This window comes from Leucoraja erinacea, chromosome 17, assembly GCF_028641065.1.
Source record: "Leucoraja erinacea ecotype New England chromosome 17, Leri_hhj_1, whole genome shotgun sequence".
In the NCBI taxonomy this organism is placed as follows: domain Eukaryota; kingdom Metazoa; phylum Chordata; class Chondrichthyes; order Rajiformes; family Rajidae; genus Leucoraja; species Leucoraja erinaceus.
In genome coordinates this window covers 16,812,764-16,838,060 of record NC_073393.1, presented here as the reverse complement: position 1 = coordinate 16,838,060, position 25,297 = coordinate 16,812,764, and the positions used below count along the sequence as shown (strand labels likewise).

The following is a 25,297-nucleotide window of genomic DNA, read 5'->3' as shown; positions in this document are numbered from 1 at the left end:
GGCCAGACCCTTTGGATGGAAGGTGGGGATTGGGCAGGTCCTTTGGAGGGAAGGTGGGGATTGGACAAGTCATTTAGAGGAAAGGTGGGGATTGGACAGGTCCTTCAGAGAGGAAGGTGGTGGTTGGACAAACTAATGGGAATATAACATGAACATTGAGCGGAGATGAATTGTTAATCTGATAGTTTAGTCTGAGGGTTAATGGATTTTAGTTGTATCCCGCCCCCTGTCCTCTGGAAGCTTGGATGATCTTCCATTATTATTGGAGAGTTAGGGCTGCTCCTTTAACGAATGGCAAACAGCACCATGCCATGCCATTTGTGGGGTTTTGATCATCAAAACTAAACTAAACCAACTTTATTGAAAGAGGGATGTGCTGTGTTTTATGACAGAACATTATCCTGAGTTCCTCCACCATGAGAGACGAGATGGCCCATTACTTGTACGTCCTGCAGTCCGTTTCCCTCAACCTCCTGGAGCCCAGGATGAAGATCCCAATGGACCCCTATAACCAGGTAAACTGTGACCTCACCTGGAATAGGGAGCTAGGTGACGACTTCATTAGCATGGTGCGAACACCTGCAGGGGGGCAAAGTTGGTAGTTGATGTAAGGACACCAGCCACTTGGCCCAACAGATTGATGCCAGCCACGGATGCCTTGTCACTGTCCTTCACAGCTGATTTTCTGCTAAAGAGCCAAAGAGGCTGCAGACATTAGTGCAAAGAAAACTGCAGATGCTGTAACTCTGCCATAAAAATACAAAAATGCTGGAAGCACTTATTAAGTTGGGTAGCATCTGTGGCCAGAGAAACCAAAACAAAATCTCAGGTTAAAGATGTTTTTTATTAGAAAAGTTAGAAATCAAACATGTTTTAGGGTGGCACAGTGACGCAGCGGTAGAGTTGCTGTCTTACAGTGCTAGAGACCCAGGTTCAATCCTGACAAAGGGTGCTGTTTATATGGAGTTTGTACGTGCTCCCTGTGATCACGTGGGTTTTCTCCGGGTGCTCTGGTTTCCTCCCACATTCCAAAGATACGCAGGTTTGTAGGTTAATTGGCTTCTGTAAATTGTCACTAGTGGGTGGTATAGAACTAGTCCAGGGGGTGATAGCTGATTGGCGTGGACACAGTGACCCAAAGGGCCTTTTTACACACTGTATCTAAATAAAAATGGAACTAAACTAAACTAAAGTTGTAGAGAAGGGGGAGAGATGGAATGCATTCCTTGAGCAAGTCCCATTCCTGTTCAAGTTCCCACATCTTTACCGATCGGGTGACTCAAAGTACAAGATGTCCAACATTCTCTCTGTGACCCTCGCCTAGAATGGGCATCCTCAGGAATGATATGAAATTTGTGGAGATCCATCCTCTGCTGCAGTTCCGTCATGGTATGTCTTGTATATTTTCCTGACAGGACCAGAGGGAAATGATACAGAGCCTGCGGCAGGCAGCCTTCGAGTCCGATGCTGACACCACCTCTGGGAACTTCAACACGGACCGGCGAAAGTCTTTGTATTCCAGAGAGTTCAGGAGGCTGGGCTTTCCGGTGAGTTCATGCAGCATCTTCCCCCTTTTTGGCAGAATGTATGTTGTCCCGGAACCTGTATTCTACAAGCATTCACTTCTGGGCCCACTTTTCTGGTACAGATAAATTGCCCATTCACTTCCTCATCTAGGTGTTCAGCAGTGGTTTCCCAGATACATCCTTCCAGGACAGGCAGAGATACAATGGTGCTCACTCACCGACAAAGCCCAAGTCCATCTTCCCTTCGGCCAGTCGGAAATACTTGATCGTTTTCCTCAAAAACCTATTTCCATGATATACATTGAAAGAGATGCTTGGACACTAATTTGGTGTCAGTACTTTCCTCATCGGTGTTGGCATTTAAAATTATATTAAGTGTAGTGTTATTAATTTTCATTATTGTGACTTTCCTTTGATCCGTAGAGTATAGAAACAGTTCCACCCCAACCATGCCAACCATCCACACTCATCCCATTGACTGGTACTTAGTCCAAAGCCTTCTAAGTCATGGCAATTCAAGTGCTCATGGATACTTGGTGACAGTCTTTGCCTCCCCCATCCTACTGGGCAATGTGTTCTAGATTCCAATCTTCCTATGGGTAAAAATGTTCGTTCTTGTACCCTTTCTAAACCTCGTACTCTTACCTGAAACCAATGTCCTCTGGTTATAAACATCACTGTTGAGAGGAAAAGTAAGCCACTCTCACACCTATGACATGGAGATACGTTGACCATTGCCAATATTTTTGGTGATCCATATTTGTTAGTGAGTGGTTGTGCATTTCGCATTGCAAGTATTTACATTGAGGCGACCCTTTTTTTAAAGTAGAACTTTTATCTAGCAGAAAAATACCTTGTGGATTTGGTCGTCTTGTTTTTGGAAAAGTTAACCTACTTCCTCAGAGGCAGTGTGGTTGTCAGGCCCTGGAACCTAGCCAGGTGAAATTTAGCAAGTTGCTTGCCCTGTCTCGTCAAGGTTAGTGAGTTGGTAGTCAGTAAGATTCTAAATCCCTCTCTCCAAATTATTACATGCTGGTGTTCTCCATAAGGATTGATCTCATGTTACTTTCCCTGACTTTCTTTTTAGCAAACTTTTTTTATTCCAATCCTGAATTATTGGAATAATTCTTTTATCTGGTGAATACCACAGTTTTATTTTGTATGAATTAATCCAAGAGTAGATTCATCCTCCCCCCTGCCACACATAACAAGGTAAAGATCAGTGATACATCAGAAAGATCATTTTCATTCTATGCCAGAGTCTTCTTGAGGATGCATGTCCTATCCCAGTCCAAGTACCTGTCAGGTAGCATTGATATTTGTTACTTGTTTAGTTAAGTTTTTAGTTTAGGTTACTTTAGTTTAGTTTGGTTTGGAGATAGAGTGTGGAAACAGGCCTTTGGCCCACCGAGTCAACACCGACCGCTGATCACCCGCATGCTAGTTCCAACCTACACACACACTAGAGACAATTTACAAATGTCATTTAATCTACAAACCCGCACGTCTTTGGGGTGTGGGAAGAAACCGGAGGAAACCGATGCTGTCATAGGGAGAACATACAAACTCCATACAGACAGCACCCGTAGTCAGGATCGAACAGGGGTCTTTGACACTGTAAGGCATCAAAGCTATCGCTGCACCACTGTGCCACCCTTGTCTCCTAGCCTCGTCTGTTCTGGCCCTTGCCATAGCCTGAGCCTGGGTTTTAAGTGCATTAGTGCTTGGCCTACATCTAATTCAAAGTGAGCAAACACCATCCAAGTTAGCGTTTGCGCCCCCTCTCTCTCTCCCCCCCCCCCTCTCCCCATCCTGCCCCCAAACAACACGCCATCTCTTCCCCCCCGCTGCCCCCTCTTTCGACTACTCACCTCCCTTCTTGCACCCCCCTCACCTCTCCCTCATCTCACCAACCCCCCCCCTCTATCCTTTGTACCTACATCTAAAACTAAAATTAGCCATAGATTAATTTGAAGGAAGGATTAATTAATCTGAATAACGTTCCCAACCCAAAACGCTGAATTACTCCAGCACTTTGTGTTCAACACAAGATTCCAGCATCTGCCTTCCCTGCTTCAACATCAGATTAACGTTGCCATTGTTGCTGGGTGTGTTACTGTGCGGGAGGTGGTGTGTGACCTTCCTCGTTACTCTCTGCTGCTCATGACGGGTGCAAAAGGACAGGAGGTACACCCGGGCCCACCTGCCCCTTGCCCCCAGTCACTGGCTGTCAGTAAATGTGTTGTCTCTCCCCCTGTAGAACAATGCCAACCCCTCGCTGGACTTCAGTCGCACCCCTCCTGGGCTACTGCCTCTGGATAACATGATCTACTTTGCTTCTCGCCACTCTGACGCCTACAATCGGGTAAGCTGCCAACGCCCAACTTCTTTCTCTCCGCCCTTTCCCACGACTTTGATTCGCGTCTGCAGAAACACTGACGAGAATCACAATCGAGCTGGGAGCAGCCTGACTCTTCCATCCAGCTGGTTAGTTGTTGGAGGGAGATGGCTGATCTCAGGTAGACTGGTCGAGGGCTTCTTTGACTGGATCCATTGGAGGTGATTTTGCTGCAATCTTGGCGGAAGGTCCATGTGTCTGCTTGTGTGGATGTCAGGATGTCAGTGATACTCAATTGTCACATGTACCTAGGTACAGTTAAATGCTGTGTTTTGCATACAATCCAGCAGCTCTCACCTAGGCAAGAGACGCCACGCTTCTTGTGCCGACAAAGTTTTATGAAGTTCATCAGATAGACTTATCTTCTGCTCGACGGCGAACCAGGGCTGCTGCCTGCAGGCGACCCCCCCCCCCCCCCCCCAGGTCCCCCTACGTTTTTGACGCCCCCCTGCCAGTGCCCCTCCCCACCCCCTCCTCAGTGGCCCCTCAATGGGTCCCCCCCCCACCCCCCCCCCCTTTGGTCCCCCCCCCCCCCCTCCCCCCCCCCCCCTCAGTGGTCCACCCCCCCCCCTCTCAGTGGTCCACCCCCCCCCTCGGTGGTCCCCCCCCCCCCCCGGTGGTCCCCCCCCCCCCCCCCTCAGTGGTCCCCCCCCCCCCTCGGTGGTTCCACCCCCCCCCCTCGACACGGTTCACCTTGCTCTCGCTGGTCCAGAATGACAGCCTGGCTCAGTAGTTACAAGGAGACGGTGGAGTCGTCACCTTTCGGTTTCAGGATTGGAACAAGTCTCAGTAAATAATCTCTCCCTCCCTCTCTCCTCCTCTCCGCTTCAACCCCTCCCAATGAACAGTTTGTTCTGGAGAACAGCAGTCGGGAGGACAAGCACGAGTGTCCGTTTGGCCGTGGGAGTATTCAGCTCACCATCATCCTCTGCGAGATACTGAAGATCGGAGACCCACGTGAGTTCATCACTCATCCTTTGTAACACTTTGTAATCTGATTAAACAGAGGGAGTTGGTCCGTGGGAGCTTATAGTGGTTAAGTTAATTGTCATGTGCACCGAGGTACAGTTTACAGCTTTTGTTGCGTGCCGGCAGGAAGACTATACATTATTACAATCAAGCTGCTCACCGTGTACAGATATAGGATAAAGGGGATAACGTTTAATGCAAGACAAAGTCCAATTAAAGATAGTCCAAGGGTCTCCAATGAAGTCGATGGTAGATCAGGACCGCTCACTAGTTGGTGAAGGAGTTCATCAAACATCCTCGACCCAAAATGTCACCTATTCCTTTTCTCCAGAGATGCTGCCTGAAACGCTGATTTATTCCAGCATTTTGTGTCTATCTTTGGTTTAAACCAGCATCTGCAGTTCCTTCCAACGTCCTTTGTTACAGCTTGTCATCGGATTAAAAAGAGTGAGTTGTTCCTTGTGTGTGTGGAGGGGTTTGAGGGTGGTTTTGTTAGGACTGGTGAGGTCCAGCACTGGCAAACATCTACCAAACACTTCTGCCATCTGTATTTAAGAAGGAACTGCAGATGCTGGAGAATCGAAGGTACACAAAAAAGCTGGAGAAACTCAGTGGGTGCAGCAGCATCTATGGAGCGAGGGAAATAGGCAACGTTTCGGGCCGAAACCCTTCTTCAGACATCTGGTTGGTGTCACCTGACATAATTGAGCTGGTTGCCATGTCATCTGTGGACCTTGTTGGTTTGATATGCCAGGGTCCTCTCCGACAGCTGGAGGCCAGGACGAGGCCAGGTCCTGGCGCTGTGAGGCAACAACTCTACCAGTTATGCCACCTAAGGCACGCTGCTGTGAAATCCTGCTCACACTAACACCACTCTCAAACCTACATCCCTCACCCCTTTGCAGAACCCAGAGAAGATCCAACCCCTCTTTTTTTTTTCTTCAAAGTAACACAATAAAACAGGACAAGTTTACATATCAGTGGTTTCATTGTCTTCTAAAAGCATCTTGTTTTCTTGTCCACAGCCTCAGAAACAGGACAGGACTTCTATCCCATGTTCTTTGCCCAGGACAGGGTCTTTGAAGAATTCTTCTGTATTTGCATCCAGCTCTTGAACAAGACATGGAAGGAAATGCGAGCCACACAAGAAGACTTTGATAAGGTAATAACTATAACTTGAAGGAACTTGAGGATGACGGGGCAGTGTTGTGTTAGGCCAGAATGGGGATGGGGCTCAATGACCTTTGTGTGCTGTTCAATCTGTCGTTGAAGTGACATCGGTGGCAACAATGAGTCCTGCATGGCTCTAGGCAACGTACATGGGATATTCGGTTTTATTTCAAAGCCTTGTGACGAGACTACGTGAAGAACCCGCCAGCCCGCATGCGCATCAATACTTCGTCGCATGGCACGAGATACGGATGCATTCAGAGATGCTCCGTCAGAGAGGTGCAGCGGGCTTGGAGATGCTGACATGCGCGACCTGTACAGCAACCACTGTTAAAGCAGGTGACCTGGCCCGGGAGCAGGTGGCCCGGTCTCGGAGTAGCTGGTAGGCGCGACCTTCACAGTAATCTCCACTAAGGCTTCGAAAAGGAGCAACTTGTCGAACCGGGCCCGGAGACACTGACAGGCGCGACCTGCACAGCAACCTCCGTTTAAGCCCTAAAGGGAGCTGCTTGTAAGGCCGATCTCGAAGATGCATGCTATTCAGTACCAATACATGAGAGTCACAGGATATATCTGAAGTTTATCTGGCAAGGCCAGTTGTGGCAATTTTAGGCTCTACCCAATGGGTTGAGTTCAGCCCCTAGGCTATTTACTAGATTCTAAAGCCAATGTTGCCCTACTTGGATCGAAAGGGCATATTGTCATGGAGATTATAGATGACATGCTCATTGTAGGGAAGGCATCATGTGTCACAGAGTTAGCTGTTTCAGCAACCAAGGCACTCCTAGAATATCTTGGGTTTGTTATTCATCCAGGAAAGTCCATACTGGAGCCGACAAAATCTATTACGTATCTAGGTTTTGTCATAAACTCTCCAGATATGTCTGTCACACCACCCACAGATAAGAAACAGAATATTGTAGAGGCATGCACAGGGTGTAAATATCGGAAGATGCCTCCAAAAGATAATTCAAGACGAGGCAACGTGAATTATAGTAGTGCCAAATTGGCCTCCTCAACCATGGTTTCCATTGTAAATGGGTCTGCTGAAAGAAGCTCCTGTATTTGCTCACAGACACGAACAGTGGTTAGTCAACCTGTCACTCGTGCACCACATCCACTGCATGATCGTATTGATTTATTAATTTGCAGGATTTATAGAGACCCTGCAAGCTTATAGGATTATCCAGCAAGACAATTGACGTGATCACTGCAGCTTGATGAGATGGCACAAGAAAGCAGTATGCCACCTACATAAAACAGGGGAGAAGTCTTGTGAAGAGACACATGTGAGCTACTTTTAAATAGAAGTAGCAGAGGTTTGGGGGTTTCTCTCAGTTTGGTTTTATGAGAAGCGGATAAGTTATAGCGCAATTAACACTGCTCGTAGTGCTTGTCATCGTATCTAGTACTAGAAGTGGAACAATAAACGATTGGCTCCCACCCACTGGTGACAAAGGTTATGGAAGGTGTCTTTAATATGAACCCTCTAAAGCCTAGATACAAAGTAGTATGGAATGTGTAATCAGAATTAAACATTTTTGAACACAAATTGACATCAGCTGCATCCCTAACGTTGGGGCAGTTACTCTTAAGTTAGCCATGCTTCTGACACTTACTTCAGCACGAAGAACTCGGTCTTTACGCAATCTCCGACTGGATCACTTGGTCATATCTGACAAGAGGGGAGCATTTTATGTGAATGAACTTATAAAGCAGAGTAGGCACGGTTGAGTACAAGTTGGAGTTGACAGCATGCCCACCAGATCGGAGATTGTGGCGTTTATTATGTGAAAAGATACTAAGGTTACTAATGGTTACTACGAACCTATGAGATGAAGGAAAAGTTATAAAATAGTCTCACAAGAGAGTGTTGGTGCAGACTATTTCAAGATGGATAGAGTGTAAGCAGCTGAAAGCGGGAGTGAATACAGATAATTTCAAGTCACACTCTCCCAGGCATGGCAGCAGCTAATAGAATGGATGTTCCTCTTGGTCACATTCTTGCAACAGCAGGAGGCTCAGATGAACGCTCTTTTGGAAGTTATAAAATATCGTTTAACATGTCTGGACGATTGCAGATAGAATTGTGGGCAGTGCTACATGAGCTGTTGTCCAACTCAAAGGCAAATGGGACTGTAGTCCAATTAAGGGCAATGTACATGTATGTAAAGGTAGCATCATGTTGTTAATGTTCCATGTATTTTCTACCATTTATGGTTTATCTGTGTAGTGTGTTCACATACAGATTGGTTTACTGCATGAAACCACAAGTCTCGTCACAAAACTTTGAAATAAAATAGAAAGATTAAACAAGAACTTACCGTTTGAAGTTTGACCTTGATTTTATGAGAAGTTGGAGTGAGAGACTACGTGCCCTCCACTCCCAACCCTGAATCTCATAAATTTCATTCGGTAAGTCAAAGGTTATTAATCTTTCTATAGCTTGATTCTGGTTTAAGTGGACTGTGGTTTCATACAGTGGCTCTGAAGATAGTTGCGCATGCGGGCTGGCAGGTTCCTCACATAGTCTCTCACTCCAACTTTTCATAAAATCCAGATCAAACTTTAAACGGTAAGTTCTCATTTAATCTTTCCATCAATATGGGGCTTGATACTACAAGAAGTGTCCAAACCACAAGATGAAGGTTGGGAAGGTTGACTTTGTCGCCATTCAGTTGATCTGACCTCCCCAAAACTGTGGTTCTGCAGAAAGTGCTGCTGAGTCAGGGCAAAGAGTTACACAGTGTCACAGTGGTAGAGTTGCTGCCTTACAATGCTGGAGACCCGGGTTTGGTCCTGACTATGGGCACTGTCTATACAGAGTTTGTACATTCTCCCTGTGACTGCATGGGTCTTCTCTGGGTGACCTGGTGCTCTCCCATACTCTAAAGATGTACAAGATTGTAGGTTTATTGGGTTCTGTAAATTATAAATTGTTCCTAGTGTATAGGATAGTGCTAGTGTACGGGGATCATTGATCGGCACGGACTTGGTGGGCCAAAGGACCCGTTTCCATGCTGTATGTCTAAAGATAGAGTCCTGGGACGTGATCACAGCTATCAGGGGAATCACCAGCACTGCTCAATTATATAGGGTTTCTCTCATGGAAAAATCTTGAGAATTGATGGTCTTTGACTTTGAGCTACCTTTCAAGTTTCTTTTCTCCCACCTCCATCTCCCCATTCTCCCTTCCCCTCTGTAACATAGAACAGCACACGAGCAGGCCCTCTGGCTCACAATGTCTAAGCTGCACATGATATCTACCATGTTACCTCGTCAAAAGATCTCCTCTCCATTATTTACCTGGTCCACTTCTGGCTTACAGGCCCACGGTTGCCTGTCCCAACATACCCTCCCTCCTCTGTGGATCCCTTCCATTGAATTGTGTAAGATTACCGAATAGTGAAAGGCCTGGGTAGAGTGGATGTGGAGAGGATATTTCCACTAGTGGGAGAGTCTAGGATCAGAGGCCATAGCCTCAGAATAAAAGGATGTACCTTTAGAAAGGAGATGAGGAGGAATTTTAGAGGGTGGTGAATCTGTGGAATTCAATGCTGTGGGTGCCGTCAATGGATATTTTTAAGGTAGAGATTGATAGATTCTTGATTAATACGAGTGCCAGGGGTTATGGGGAGAAAGCAGAGAATGGGGTTAAGAGGGAAAGAAAGATCAGCCATGCTTGAATGGTGGAGTAGACTTGATTGGCCGAATGGCCTAATTCTGCTCCTACAACTTATGAACTTGTGAGGAAGGAACTGTAGATGCTGGTTTATACCAAAGAGACACAAAAAGCTGGAGTAGCTCAGCGGGTCAGGCAGCATCTTTGGAGGAAAGGAATAGGTGACGTTTTGGGTCGAGACCCTTCTTCAGACTGAGAGTGGGGGAAAGGGAAACGAGAGATACGATAGAAAGTACATAGGACAAATGAATGAAAGATATTCAGAAAGGAACGTTGATCAAGGAAAGGTAGAGCCCACAATGGGCCATTGTTGGTTGTGGGATAGGTGATAATGAGTTATTTGCTGGGCCAGCCAGTCGAGACAGCAATGCGTGAATTGCAGCTGAGACCAGCGCGCCTGATGCACGGGGTCTGTGGACAGCCCACCACGCTGGGGAAAATGGAGCCAACACTGTCCATGGCGCCAATATGGGATAGTTCACGGAGCAGTATTTATCCTGCCTCTGCCCCGGCATTGTATGACTTTGCCGTGCCTAATCCTGGCCTGATTTTTTAATGAATCTATGCTGCAAATGAACAAACAATTTTTGAAATGGGTTTGCATCAGTTTTAGTGAGCTGTCGGCTCTGCTGGCTTGCAGCCAAGTAAATAGCTGATGAAGGTCCCCGTGACAGGGGCTTGACACAGGCTGTCCGGGCCCAGGTCTGATTGGACAGCACCGCAACCCATTGTGCTGGGGATGTGCTGGTGTCAGCACGGAGAGTGTTCTGCGAGTTGCTGCAGAGAAATTAACAAGCTGCGATCCCCGGGTGGTTTTGTTATCATTTTATCCGGAGCCTGCCGTCTATCAGCCCGGTTACTAGTGCCCTCCGGCGCTTGATCTGAACGGTCAGCCGCGGGTGGAGGTGGACACATTGCCTCTGCGACGGACCGTGGTCTGGACATGTCCTCCCCACTCACTCAGCCCGCAGCCAGTAACTCCCGGTGCACCACTCCCAGCGAGGGACGCAAGGTAAGGGCAAGGTGTCGATGCAGCCAGGTAGGAGCAAACACTGCTATGGGCAGAGCTACATGATCACTCAAACCCCTTCAGATCCCAAGAACCCACTTCATAGTATTCATCTTGACTCCACAGTGTTCATCTTGACTCCATAGTCTTCATCTTCAAGTCAAAGGTTCAATGCTTCAATGGTGCTTCATGTGTGAAATTATTTTTGTACACAATGCACAAGCAGGCACCTCCATGTTCTGGCACCATTCCCCAAGTCCAAAGCCCAGTCAGTCCGCGCGCTCAATGTACCGGAGCAGTTCCCGGGATCCGACATCCCTCTCCTCTCCTCATCCAGGCATCTTTGCGTCTCGGGGGGGCGACCCACACAGGGTAATTTAGTGGATGGGTTTGTGCATCCATTTCCCATGCCGCCCCACCACTACAACCCAGGTCCATTCATCTCTCCCATGGATCTCAGCTCCTGTCCTCAGGCAGGTGTAGCTACACTTCACTTATATTGCTCACTGCACTAGCAGGAGAGTCGGTGCATTTCCATGGTGTTAATCTGTGAGTGTGAGATATGGGATATGCATAATGTGTATATGTCTAACCAGATAGAGTGGAACTGTCAGTTTCACCTGGGCTGTCTCTTTAAGGATGTTGACCATTTGGTAGACTAGTGTAAATGGATTCTGGTGTGCGGTGGCAGATATTTACTGGTGGTAAACGGTTCCCTAGATCGGCAACAATGGGCTAGAACCCTCGCTGATAGATAATGGAGCCATAGAGAGTCACATATGGGTTACAATATGGAAGGAGGCCATTCAGCCTGTTGAGCTAGTACTTGTTCTATCCAAGAACAATCCAGCAGTCGTACCCCCTTGCACTAACCACGTAGCCCTGCAAATTATTTTCTTTCATTATATCCTCCTGCCCCTTACTGTATTCAACAGTTGAACCCATCTCCACCATCACTCAGCTGTGTATTTTGGGCCTGAACCGTGTTAAAAAAAAGAAATAGTTTCTGCTGTCAGTTTTAGCCATTGTTCAATTACCTTCATTGTAAATCCGTGTGTTCTTGATTCTTCTGCCACTGGGAAGAAGAATCTGCCTGTACCCCTCATGATTATAAATCCCTCCATTTGATTCCCCTCACAGCCTTCTCTGTGAAGGAGAATACCCCTAACATCACCACTTTGTCCAACAACTAAAGTCTCCCATCCCTGCAATTACTAAATTAATCAATCTCTTCTGCATCCTACAACTGTTCTCTCCCTCCCTTTTAAACACTTCTGTATCTGTGTATTGTTCAATGTGTAATGCCAATTGTGAAGTAGAGACGGAGGATAGAGAATGCTGGAAATATCTGCAATTTAGAGGGTACACAAAAATGCTGGAGAAACTCAGCGGGTGCAGCAGCATCTATGGAGCGAAGGAAATAGGCAACGTTTCGGGCCGAAACCCTTCTTCAGACAATTATATGTCACTACATGGATATGGAACGTGCTTCCACAGGAATAATCGCGGCATTTAAACGACAGGTACATGGATACCAAAAAATAGACACAACATGCTGGAGTAACTCAGCAGGACAGGCAGCATCTCCGGAGAGAAGGAATGGGTGACGTTTCAGGTCGAGACCCTTCTTCAGATACCAAAAGTTAAGAGGAACACAGCTCAAACACAGGCAAATGGGACTGGCGTAGTTATAAGGCCTGGTCCCCATGGATGTGATGGGCCGAAGGGCCTGTTTCTGTGCTCCATGACTCCACTCAGAATCTCCCCAAAATGCTTTACAGCCAATGAATTAAGTGAATGTGTTATGTATGAAGTTCAGCAGCCAGTTTGTGCAGAACAACCTCCACAAAAACATAGTGGTTAGATGTGTAGCAAGAAACTGAAGAAGGATATCCGACCCAAAACGTCACCCATCCTTTTTCACCATAGATGCCGCCTGACCCACCGAGTTACTCCAGCACTTTGTGTCTATCTGCAAAACAAAGTGGTGTTGGCTGTGGAATTGGCCGCAGGCTGCGTTTGTGGAACTGTGGAATGAGACGCTGGTTCGTACCGAAGGCGGTGCCTCGGACAGTGCCGCACACCATCTGGGCTTGGTGCTCGAGACTCGGCTTGGATCTTGGTTCCTGAGTTAGTTACTTTAGTTCGTCACATGTACTGAGGTACAGTGAAAAGCTTTTGTTGCGTGCTAACCAGTCAGTGGGAAGTGGTCTGAAGAAGGGTCTTGACCAGAAACATCACCTATTCCCTTTCTCCAAAGTGCTGTCTGACCTGAGTTACTCCAGCGTTTTGTGTCCATCAGCAGAAAGAAAATACATGATTACAATCGAGCCATTCATAGTGTACAGATACATATAACCATATAACCATATAACAATTACAGCACGGAAACAGGCCATCTCGGCCCTACAAGTCCATGCCGAACAAATTTATTTCCCCTTAGTCCCACCTCCCACCCATACATGATAATGGAAATAACATGTAGTGCAAGATAGCCAGTAATGTCCGATCAAAGATTGTCCGAGTTAGCAGTGCCACCCGCTGCTCCCACTGACGCCATCTTCTGGATAGTCCTCTCACTCTCAGACTGAGGTGCCTTTGGGGTTTGGGTTAAATGATGTTCCCATGGGTCAGCTCGAGCGATGTTGAGAATGATCCTTGGGTGTATTGATTGGGGAGAGTGGGGTGGGGAAAGTGCCGGATTTACATATAAGCTAAACAAGCTATAGCTTAGGGCCCCCACTTTCTAGGGGCCCCCCCGAAAAAATTGATGGGCCTCGAGGTCTAGGGGGGCCTCCGGCCAAGGCAGAACACCTACCGTTCAACTCTGGGCGGCCCCCCTCTCTATCTCTCTCTCTCTCTCTCCATCTCCCCCCGCTATCCGTGTCCGGGCTGCCGGGCTCCGCTCGCTCCTCATCCGCCGGCACGGCAGGCCACCTTGCACATGCACACAACCACGGCCAGCACATCATCAGCCGCCCTGCGCATGCGCACTGCAACGGCAACTGGTCGGCGCTGGGCACTTTTCTCCCTCGCTTTGAATTGTGGGAGATTTGGCCGCCATGGCTGTCCGGTCGTTGGGGGCCTCACAAGTGGAACAGCTTAGGGCCTCTCTTCATCTAAATCCGGCACTGGGTGGGGAGATTACATGGGGAGGCAAGGCAGCAGAGATGTCTATCGCTGGAGAATGTGAAACTCGCATCACTAGAATCTGCCTTAAACCTGCAGATCCTGTCACTGATGATAGAATCAGGCACACAATGGGTTAAAGTTAATGTTACGTGATATAACATTAATTGAGAGGCGGCAGCTCCAGTTCAGTTTGCTGTTTAGAACAGAAGGGGGCGGATGAGCACGTTGAAAGGTTAACAGCTCCTGAGCCGGCAGCGAGACTCCCCAGGCAAGGTGAGACTCCCACGCAAGGCAAGGCAGGTAACTCCCACCACCCAGCCCCCCAACAGAATCGGGTCAACGAAGTAGGTGCAGATGATGTTGTGTGGACCTCTGCTGGGCTGCATTTTGTCTTTTCCCCACTCCCCAATAGATCAGCACTCGTTCTCTCACCCAGGATATTGTAGTGGGCAGCACTGAGCTTGTTTGAGGGCGGGAGAGGTAGGAGAGACAGAGAGGGGAAGGAGAGACAGAGAGGGAGCGAGGACGTTGAAGTATAGTCAGTGTGAGAGACCCGAGTGTAGATAGTCAGAGGGTGAGGGTGGGGACGGCTGAACACAGGGGTAGGTGAGAGGGTCCATGTGGGGAAGAGTGAGCAAGTGTAGGGGCTGAGAGACAGTGTGCATGTTGGAGCCAGAACAATTTCTCCTGGTGCTACATCTTTCAATGCTGTGGAGCTTCTCCCGGTGTAGAGAGGAGGAGTTGTAGGGGTGATTGGAAAGACAGGCTGGAGAATCTCTTACCCCCCCCCCCTAAGAACTCTGCCTGGGAAGATGTTGGAGACTAGGTGAGGGTCTCTTCTAAGGTAAGACTGATTGTTTTCTCCTTTTCTCTGAAAGCGCCGCGCATCACCCAGGTTTAATAATTGGGGCACAAAGATATAGAATGCAAGAACCCAGACGTTTACTTTTATTATCACGCGCACATTTCAAAGGGTTGGATGGAACTTATTTAAAAGGGAAATGGGTCTGTGAGTCAAGAGATCCACTTTCTTTATCCCAAGGAATACCTGGCATCTTGTATGGGGAGGGCCTTTGGGCGGAGACACAATGCATGCCCCTTGTGTGCGGAATAGTGGGTGTTGTGATCTTTCTGCTTCTGAATGCCCCCCGTCCCCTGCTCTGCCACCTTGGTGTTTTATTGGCCATGAACTGAGGCAGGTGATTGAAAGGTGAGATGCAACTCAGCCATGATCTTCAAAATGACGCAAAGTGCTCGTGTAACTCAGCGAGTCAGGCGGCATCTCTAGAGAACGTGGATAGGTGACGTTTCAGGTTGATAGACTTTAGAGATACAGCGTGGAAACGGGCCCATCGGCCCACTGGGTCTGCACCAACTGGCGATCACCACATACACTAGCACTATCCTACACACTAGGGACAATTTACAATTTACTGAAGTCAAGTGTTAAGTGGTGGAACAGGTTGGAGGGGCTGACTGTGTTTGTTTAGTTTCCTTTTAGGAACAACCACGTAGAAAATATGTGCCCAGGTTTGTTCATTGTCAAGTTGTTGTTCAGCAACATATCAGTTAAACTCTGCCAACAATACACAGCAGCGTCACTCTGTGTGATGGTGGTGTCAGAATTAGACCAACGTTCCAAATATGGGAGGTTGCCTTGTGCACAGGGAAGGAATGAGAAGACATGGGCTGTGAGTAGCACTGACTATCCAGCCACCTCTGATGCAGGGCTTGAAACTCATCACCCTGACCTCTCCCACCCCACCCCCCCCCCCCCCCCCCCCCCCCCCAGCAACCCGCTCCTGGTCTATCCTGTACCTCAGAACCTCCCTCATCCACCAGCCTCCGCTCTCACAACCCCTCAGCGGCCCTCTCCCGGTCTTTCCCCACCCATCGGCCCCCCTCTCCCCTATCAGTCCTTACCACCCCCAGCCTCCCTTCTCCCAGTGTCCCCCAACCCCTCCACCCTCCCGGGCCTCCCCCACCACCAGTTACATCCCCCCACCCCCCTCCCCCCGGTCTCCTTGAGCCACACTGTCAGCTCATAGAAACAGAAACATAGAAAATAGGTGCAGGATTAGGCCATTCGGCCCTTCGAACCTGCACCGCCATTCAATATGATCATGGCTGATCATCCAACTCAGTATCCCGTACCTGCCTTCTCTCCATACCCCCTGATCCCCTTTAGCCACAAGGGCCACATCTAACCCCCTCTTAAATATAGCCAATTAACCCCTCCCCCCGCCTCTTCTCCTCCCAGTCTCACCTACCCCTCGACCGCACGCCCTACTAGTCCTCTCTACCCCCCCCCACCCTCTCTTCCTCACAGTGTCTCCCAGCCCCTCCCCCTCCCGATCTCTCCCCCCCCCCCCCCCCCCCCCCTCCATCCTGATCCCTTCAACGCCCAGCCTCCTCCCCTCCTGATCTCTCCTAGCCCCCAGTCCCTCTCTCCTCATGGCCTCTCCCACACCCTCAGCTCCCCTCTCCTAGTCTGTTCCAGCTTCGCCTCTCCAGGTCTCCCCAAACACCCCCTCCCCACCCCCAAACCTTCACTCTCGTCTCCCACTGGCTTTCTCACGCAGCACACTTCCCCCCAGCAGAAATTAATCAGTAGCCATGGATACTGGTGCCGACTGATTATTTTAGACCCCCCTCTCTGATCTCTGGCATTCATTTTCCAGCCTATTGTCCTTTCCTCTACATGAATCGGGTGCCCCAGGCAATTGGCATCAATCTCTGCTCTAAACCCTTTCTGTGTGAGGGAGCTGTACAACGTTCACTTTGTTGAAAACGTTTTCACCTCCCTCCACTCCCTATGGCTCTTCTCCTTCCTCCTCTCCTCACCCACCTGTTCCTTCTGCCCCTGTTTATTTATCCTCTCTCCTCCCCTTCTTTCACCAAGGTCCACTCATCTTCCTCCTCTCCCTTCCCTTCCTTTCATCTTTCTCCAATCTCTCCCTTTCCTCCTCTCCTTTCACCCCCCCTTCACCTCTCACCTTCCTCCTCTTCATTCCTCTCACCTCTCCTTCCTTCACCTTCTCCCATTTCCTCTCTCTCTCCACCCCACCTGCCTCCATTTTTTTTTTATTTTATTTCAAAATAGACTTTATTCATTGATAAATATATACAATTCCTGAACCATTCAAACAAAACAAAATTCATCCGACATTTTCGGAGACTATACAAGTTTTTTCAGTACAATTTTTTTACATTTTTCAAATTTCACCAAACAGTCTCCCACCCGTCCCACCTGCCTCCATGTCCCGCCACCACCTGTCCTCACTCCCACACCCCTTCGCTCACTGTGACCCACTTCGCTGTGATCCATGTCTCTGCTCACTCCCTGTTGATCCACGGTGTGGACAAAACTTTAATTGAGTGCCGTGAACACTGAAGTTTGTTTCCCAAAGATCTTCGGGTCCCTAACGATAGTTTGCATCTCACTCTTGCTCCCGGCCTCATCTTGTTCTGGTTTCTGATCCAAGGTCTGATTCGCTGGGAAGACCCATTGGGAAATCCCTCTGCACATTTCCCGGGGGCCCAACCTCTTCCAGCCTGCTGGAGGTTTATTAAATCATAGGAGATGTAGATAAGGTGGACAGACACAGGATTTTTCTCAGGATAGGGCAGAGGTTTAAAGTGAGAGAGGAAAGATTTGGAAAGGGAGCTGAGGGACAGCTTTTACACTGAGGGTGGTGGGAGTAACACGAGTTGGTAAATAGATGGGAATGGTCAAGAAGTATAGCAGCCAAATATAGGGAAATTGGACGAGATCAGAAAGGCATCTTGGTCTGCATGGATGAATTGGGCCGAATGGCCTGTTGGTGTGCTATGTAACTCTGAGTCTATTCCGAGCAGTCAGGGGGATTACCTGCGGGGGACTGTGTTGCGTATGGGATGGTGGTGGACTTTCTTCGCCCCCATTCAGTGACAACCCACTCGAGCCCTAGGCCTGAACTCGTACCTGACAATTGCCTCCCCCCTTGAGGCATTGCTCACCCCCAATCTCACTGCAAGCAGAAGCCCCCCCTCCACTGCGGTCTGTTCAACCGCTTGATGCTCTTGAGGGACCTTGAATCACTCCAAAGTAGGAAAGAGATGAGACTAGGCCAGAGGGTGTGAAATCTGTACGTCTACCCAGGAGGGCTGTGGGGGACTCAATCACTATATTCAAGATGGGTCGATAGATTTCTACATATTAATGGATTCAAGTGAAATGGTCAGTGCAGGGAAGTGGCACTTACTGAGTGGTAGAGCCAGCATGAGGGGCAAACAGCCCACTCTCTTAATTTAATTTAGAGATACAGTGTAGAAACAGACCCACTGAGTCAATGTTGACCAACAATCACACATACAGTACACTGGTTCTATCCTACACACCAGGGACAATTTACAGAAACCAATTAACCTGCAAACCTGCGTGTCTTTGGCGTGTGGGAGGAAACTGGAGCACTTGGTGAAAACCCACGCGGTCACGGGGAGAACGTACAAACTCGGTATAGTCAGCACCCGTAGTCAGGGCCGAGCCCGGGTCTCTGGCGCTGTAAGGCAGCAACTCTACCGCTGCGCCACTGTGCCACCCCTGAAGCCTTCTGTTTTCCTTCTCTCATTGGTGAAGAAGGAGAAAGAAATGAAGGGTCTCGACCCGAAATGTCATCCATTCCTTCTCTCCAGAGTTGTGCCTGTCTCACTGAGTTACTCCAGCATTTTGCGTCTACCTTGGGCTGAGAGATGTTTCCTTCTGATGCGCTTTCTGTGGTACATCAGTTGAGTGCATTCCTCTATCTATCTCCAGTCGTAACCCAACCGCGTACCATGGCTGTAGTTCACCAGCATTTGCACAGATGTGAGGCATCGTCTCACCGTGCCTGGGTTTTATGCTAGTGAGGTTTTTCTTTCCTCCCCAGAGGTGGTGGGGGAGGGTGCAGATCACAAACAAATAAATAGCCCAGATGGTGGAAAATGTGAGGGAATGATGATTGTGATTTGGCTTTGGGGCTTTGCGAGGAGATAACTGGTTTGGAAAGGGGCTGAATCCTGACACTAATGTTAATTGAATGTTTGGATAAGCATTAGCACGTTGCCAACAATTTCAGTTGAAGGGGAGAAACATTAGCAGCTGGTTCGACAGAAAACAACTAACAGCCTGCAATAAATGGTACACAAAAGTGCTGGAGAAACTCAGCGGGTGCAGCAGCATCTATGGAGCGAAGGCAATGGGCAACGTTTCGGGCTGAAACCCTTCTTCAGACTCCATAGATGCTGCTGCACCTGCTGATTTTTTTTTCAGCATTTTTGTGTACCTTTGATTTTCCAGCATCTGCAGTTCCTTCTTAAACACAACAGCCTGCAATAAATGATAGGCTAAAGAGAAGGGAAGGGGGGGGGAGGGGGGGGGGGGGGGGGGGGGGGGGGGATGATATACCGGGAAGCAAACTATTCAGAAGTCAGACAATAGTACACATGCCAGTTGCCATCCCAACCATGAAGTCTTTTCCTTTAAAAAAATGATTGAGAGGTAATTACTGATATATTAGTGAATAAATATCAGTGTATTTGAATGAAAGGGTGGGCTATCATCTCTAGAAAAGTGAGTGGTTATCTAATGGAGACATAAAACTGAGAGGTGGTTTGTTAACAAAGGTGGGTGGGGGAATTCTGCAAACCACCTCACTAATGCGATGCTAGTTGCAGGTGGTTGCCGGAGGTTGCAGGTAGTGCAACGTAAGACCTTCCACCACCTGCAACCTCTGGCAACCACCTCCAACTGGCATCGCAACCGGCTTCAACTAAAAAATTACCGATTTTTAAAACGGCAACCTATTTTTAGTCGCGGCCGGTTTTGAATTTTTCGAAATAATCGCCGGAACATAAAAGAAGCGGAAACCACTTTTGACCATTAGGGAGACTGACAAAAACCTCCAGGAACCGCACGGAAACCTTGGGTGGGACGCAAAGTCTCCAGAGGTTTCCGTTCAGGTTTCCTAAGTGGGACAGGGGCATAAGGGAATGCTTCCAAGGTGTGGGAGTCCATGCCCAGGGATGCAGCCATTGCGGAGGGTCCATTAGTGAAATGCCACAGTGCGGGATTTACAGCAGATCGACAGTGATACAAGAATGAAACAGGCCCTTCAGCCATCCAGTCCGTGCTGACCAGCAAGCACCCCTCTACACTAATTCTATGCTAATCGCGTTTAATTCTCCCAACCGTTCATAGAAACATAGAAAATAGGTGCAGGAGTAGGCCATTCGGCCCTTCGAGCCTGCACCGCCATTCGATATGATCATGGCTGATCATCTAACTCAGTATCCCATCCCTGCCTTCTCTCCATACCCCCTGATCCCTTTAGCCACAAGGGCCACATCTAACTCCCTCTTAAATATAGCCAATGAACTGCCCTCAACTACCTTCTGTGGCAGAGAATTTCACAGATTCACCACTCTCTGTGTAAAAAATGTTTTTCTCATCTCGGTCCTAAAAGACTTCCCTCTTATCCTTAAACTGTGACCCCTAGTTCTGGACTTCCACAACATCGGGAATAATCTTCCTGCATCTAGCCTGTCCAACCCCTTAAGAATTTTGTAAGTTTCTATAAGATCCCCCCTCAATCTTCTAAATTCTAGCGTGTACAAGTCGAGTCTATCCAGTCTTTCTTCATATGAAAGTACTGCCATCCCTTGAATCAGTCTGGTGAACCTTCTCTGTACTCCCTCTATGGCAACAATGTATTTCCTCAGATTAGGGGACCAAAACTGTCAACTCCCCCTGATTCTACCACTCGCCTACACTCTAGTGGTCCATCAATTTACTGCCACACATGTTGGTGGGTTTACCAGAGCAAGTGGAGGAAACTTGTATAGTCACGGAGAAGGTGCTGACTCCACTCAGATAGCGCTGAAGGTCAGGAATGAATGGAGGTCACTGGAGCTGCCAGGCAGCAGCTGTGCCGCCACTTCCATTGGCACTGCTGCACTGGGTCTTAGGTTATAACCCATCAAACCTAGCAAGATGCAATGTTTAGAAATGAAATATTGAAACCATGTTGAACTAAAGTAAACATTGAGAGTGTTTTTAGCTTAATTTAGTTTAGGGATATAGCGCGGAACAGGCCCATCGGCCCACTGAGTCTGCACCACCAGCGATCCCCATCCATTAACACTACCCCACACACACTGGCTCAATTTACAATTATACCAATCAATTAGCTGACAAACTTGTACGCCTTTGGAGTGTGGGAGGAAACTGGAGATCCCGGAGAAAACCCACGCAGGTCACGGGGGAGAAGGTGCAAACAATGTACGGGCAGCACCCATAGTCAGGATTGAACCTGGTTCTCTGGTGCTGAAAGGCAGCAACTCTACCGCTGCGCCAGCATGCCACCCTTATAATTGCTTGTAAGTTCATACAAGGCAGAGTCAATGCAGGCAATGCAATATTGTAAATTGTATAATTTATGATTAGGTAGGGAAAATATAATTTAGATTATATGTTAAAGAATTGTTTAAATTATATATGACAGCCTTGCCAGGCATGTCCTGGCTTATATTTTGATTTGTTTGTTTAACTACTGCTGAAAGAACCAGGAAGAACTCCCCTCCCTTCTTTGCAAGGTAAAGCCAGCAAAGTCGGATCAAGGATAGTCCGAGGGTCATCAAAGAGGTAGATAGTAGTTCAGCACTGCTCTCGGGTTGTGATAGGATGACTCAGTTGCCTGATCTGAAGGCTGGCCCTCTTCCAGCACCGTCGCCCCTTGCCATTGTGTGGAGCAGTGAACCCTCAGATCAGGGGACCGTGAGACACCTGTATAACGTTACCCTGTGCAATGTGTTCTAGGTCATGCAGGTGGTACGGGAGCAGATCACACGGACACTGGCCACCAAGCCTACCTCCCTCGAGCTCTTTCGCAACAAGGTGAATGCCCTGAACTACAGTGAGATCCTCAAACTGCGGCAGACCGAGAGGATGCACCAGGAGGAGACCTTGGCACCACCAGTCCTGTAAGAGTTTCACAAGGCCTTGTTGAACGTAGTGTGAAGTGGAAATGTGGCGGGCAAGGACTAGAGACGTTTGAATGTACCTACTAACCTCTATCCACAGATGATGGGGACCTCGTCAGTCCACCAAAGTTGAGGTGAACCAGCCACTTCCTTACTTTGCTGGGTCCCTTAATTACATTTGTTTTTTATTTTAAAAATTGTACTGAATTACTGATCCTTGGTCGTGGAGAACAAGCATCACTCCCTCTGCCATCTAGTGGTTGCTTCTGGAATGTGTGTAGGAATACACAAAGATGTCATCAATTTGACTTCAAATAAAGCTCTTTTAAGCTCTAAATAAGCTCTAATGTTCAATCCTAATGTTGTCCTTTTGACCTACGGTCAGTTTACTTCCAATGCTACCCATAGTTTTGCTCTCAACTTCCAATCTGTTCATCTTTTTGTCCTTTACCATCTCCATAATCTCTTCCAGCCCTATAACCTTTTGAGAGCCCTGCGTTCCTCCAGTTCTGGTCGTTGCTTAATGGTGGAGCAAAGAGCGATGAACCAAAGTCCTGAACTCAGGAATTCCCTCCCTCACCATCTCCACCTCTCTATCCTCATCAAGAACATTATAACCCAATTCAATTATCAAACTTAATATTCACATTAACATTTGCAAGACTGCTGGTGCTGTTCAAAGCATGTCGTTGTCATAGCTGTTGGGTAGAACTACGAGAAGGACCAAATCGTCCTCCCACTCAACTCCTTTAAACTCTGCACCAGCCCGACCCCATCAAACTCTCAAACAACAACAGTTAACAAGAGGGTCCTGGTTCATTGGAATTGCATAAAATTAAATGAATTTTGAGTCCAATGGAATTCTTTACACTTGGAGTGAAAGGGCAGGAATTTGGCCCATTGGAATTTTGTACACAAGGAAGGGATGCAGTCCGTGGGAATCTGCAGTGGGAATGAATTGGAGGAAGGGATTTTGGTGACTGGAGCTTTCAGCGTTGTGAATGAAGGGGCTTTGTGGAATAGGTATTGATGCAAGGAGAATTGATCGCTAAAAATACATATCTTTACATCCCCAGTCCGTAGTCTAGGGTTGCCACTGGTTGGATGTATATTTAGACATGGTCGGGAGGTGGTGTCATTGTTAATTTCATGTCCTTATAATAGCCCAGGTAGCTGCAGCCCTCTGGCCATTGAGCAAGCAAAAACATTGGTGCTGCAGCCCCAGTTGTGCACCACGTACTTTGTAAACCCCTAACCATTCCCTGTGCACTTCCCATCCAATACTTATCATTGAAAAGCAATTGCAGTAATATTCAATGATTCTGTGATACTTTGTCACATGCGCCTAGGTAGACTGAAATTCTCTTTGTTTTTGCATACAATCTGGTACAATCATACAGCGGACCTCACCTAGGCAGTACACAAAGAGTCGCCAGGTTTCTGGCGTTGACAAACTTACAAATGGTTCATCTTGTCCACTGCTTGCAGAGGTAAACCTGGCCTGGGACCCCACATGTCCGCTGCAGGGCCCCTTCCTGAAGATTATTTCTGCTGGTATCAATGTGTGTGTGTGTATGTGTAGGAAGGAACTACAGGTGCTGGTTTACCTGGAGTAACTCAGTGGGACAGGCAGTATCTCTGGCATCTCTTGAAATGCTGCCTGACTCGCTAAGTTACTCCAGCATTTTGTGTCTTGCCTTCTTGTGTGTGTGTGTGTGTGTGTGTGTACATGGGCGGCTTGTACAATTGTACCTGCGTGTGGCAGCAGGCTGTAACATCCATGCCTCCTGTTGCACAGGGAGCTGAGGGAGAGACTGAAACCAGAGCTGATGGAACTGATCAAGCAGCAACGCCTCAATCGCCTGTGTGACGGGACGCTCTTCCGCAAGATCAGCAGCCGCCGGCGCCAAGGTACACCCTCCCCGACACGTGACTGCTCCTCCCTCTGCTCTCCCCCTCCCTTCACCTGGCCCTGGCTGCACGACGGTACCTGGTGTATCTTCCAGTGTGGCCTGGTCAGGCCAGCCCACTGTAACATGTCCCAGCCCAGAGTGGTTCATGTATCAGAGTATCCAGAGCCCCAGAAATATGGCCACGTAAACCAACACGCTAGCTGGGCAAATTGAATGCAAGCAATTTAATCAATTTGATATGGAAATTTAGTTTTGGTTACGGAAATTGTGAAACTACAGGAAACACCCACCCAGCTCACAAACGTAATTAGAAGGAATCAGCAAGAAGTAACTCTGTGGGACTGGCAGCATCTCTGGAGAGAAGGAATGGGTGACACTTCACGTCAAAATCCTTGATCATTCTGAAGTCTGAAGAAGGGTCTCATCCCCAAACGTCACCCGTTCCTTCGCTCCAGAGATGCTGCCTGTCCCGCTGAGTTACTCCAGTATATTGTGTCCATCTTTGGTGTTCTTTCCCACACAATTACAGTGTACCTGAAGGAGTAGGGTATGGATTTATACTCGGCAAAGATCACGGTTTTTTCGGGCAGGAGGGAGGGAATTATCAATGTCGGGGGGGTGGGCGACAGGGAAAAATTGGAATGCCCTACTGTTGATGAAGGTCATTCGATGTGCTGAGCAACTCTGGTGGTTCTGTGCCTCACAGATACTGTGCAGTAGAAACCCTTGACTCTGGCATATCGGAATGGTGACTTTTAATGGCCATGATTGAACGGCAAGTGTTTTGCTTTAAGGATGCGCCCTGCTGTGCGCTTTTATATTTTGCCTGGTTAATGGTTTGGGGGTTAAAGGTCAGATGGATGGCCTTGTGCAGAGGACTTGAGGTAAAACCGATGGAGTCATTTGCAGGGAGGAAGTGCGTTGTCCCCCGGGGGGGGGGGGGGGGGGGGGGGGGGGGGGGGGGGTGGGGGGGGGGGGGGGGGGGGGGGGGGGGGGGGGGGGGGGGGGGGGGGGATTTATTGCCCTGTCCTGCTTCCGCTGGTAGCAGCTTATTGCTGTGAAATCACCGAGTGTGAATTCCTAGAGTATAGCTAATGCTGGGCCGTACCCTCCCCAGTGACAGGGGCCGCAGTGGAATGGGGATCAATGTTATTAAAATGGGAGTCCGAGGGGGACACTTCCAAAGGTGCAGGGCCTCATTAGCAGCAGGTTTGATTTTCCTTCTGCGCTAATGCGATTGGATGTAATTGGAATTGGCAGCCTTGTTGTAAGCAGGCTGTATGTTATGGCCTTTGATCCTAGCCTGCAGCAGCCTGCTCTATGCAGGGGGAAAGGTGGACCAGGCACTTTGATCTGTTCGCCTTGGGATGGCGCAGTGGTGCAAGTAGAGTTATAGACTGAGTCGTACAACGTGGAAACAGGCCCTTCCGCCCACATCGACCAACATTTGTATTTGGATAATTCATATTTATAATGAAATTGTTCACAAATATAGTCTGC

General features: G+C 48.3%; 1 protein-coding gene across 2 annotated transcripts in view; it reads left to right on the top strand.

Moving 5' to 3' along the window:
- Positions 1–25,297, top strand: part of elmo3 (engulfment and cell motility 3) — an 83,492-nt gene that overhangs the window by 51,541 nt on the left and 6,654 nt on the right. For both annotated transcript variants that reach the window (XM_055648690.1, XM_055648691.1), the window contains 7 exons: positions 393–515; positions 1,416–1,547; positions 3,787–3,891; positions 4,773–4,881; positions 5,919–6,055; positions 21,721–21,884; positions 23,683–23,795. In XM_055648690.1, the coding sequence (XP_055504665.1) occupies positions 393–515; positions 1,416–1,547; positions 3,787–3,891; positions 4,773–4,881; positions 5,919–6,055; positions 21,721–21,884; positions 23,683–23,795 (883 nt within the window). The remainder of the gene's footprint in view (positions 1–392; positions 516–1,415; positions 1,548–3,786; positions 3,892–4,772; positions 4,882–5,918; positions 6,056–21,720; positions 21,885–23,682; positions 23,796–25,297) is intronic.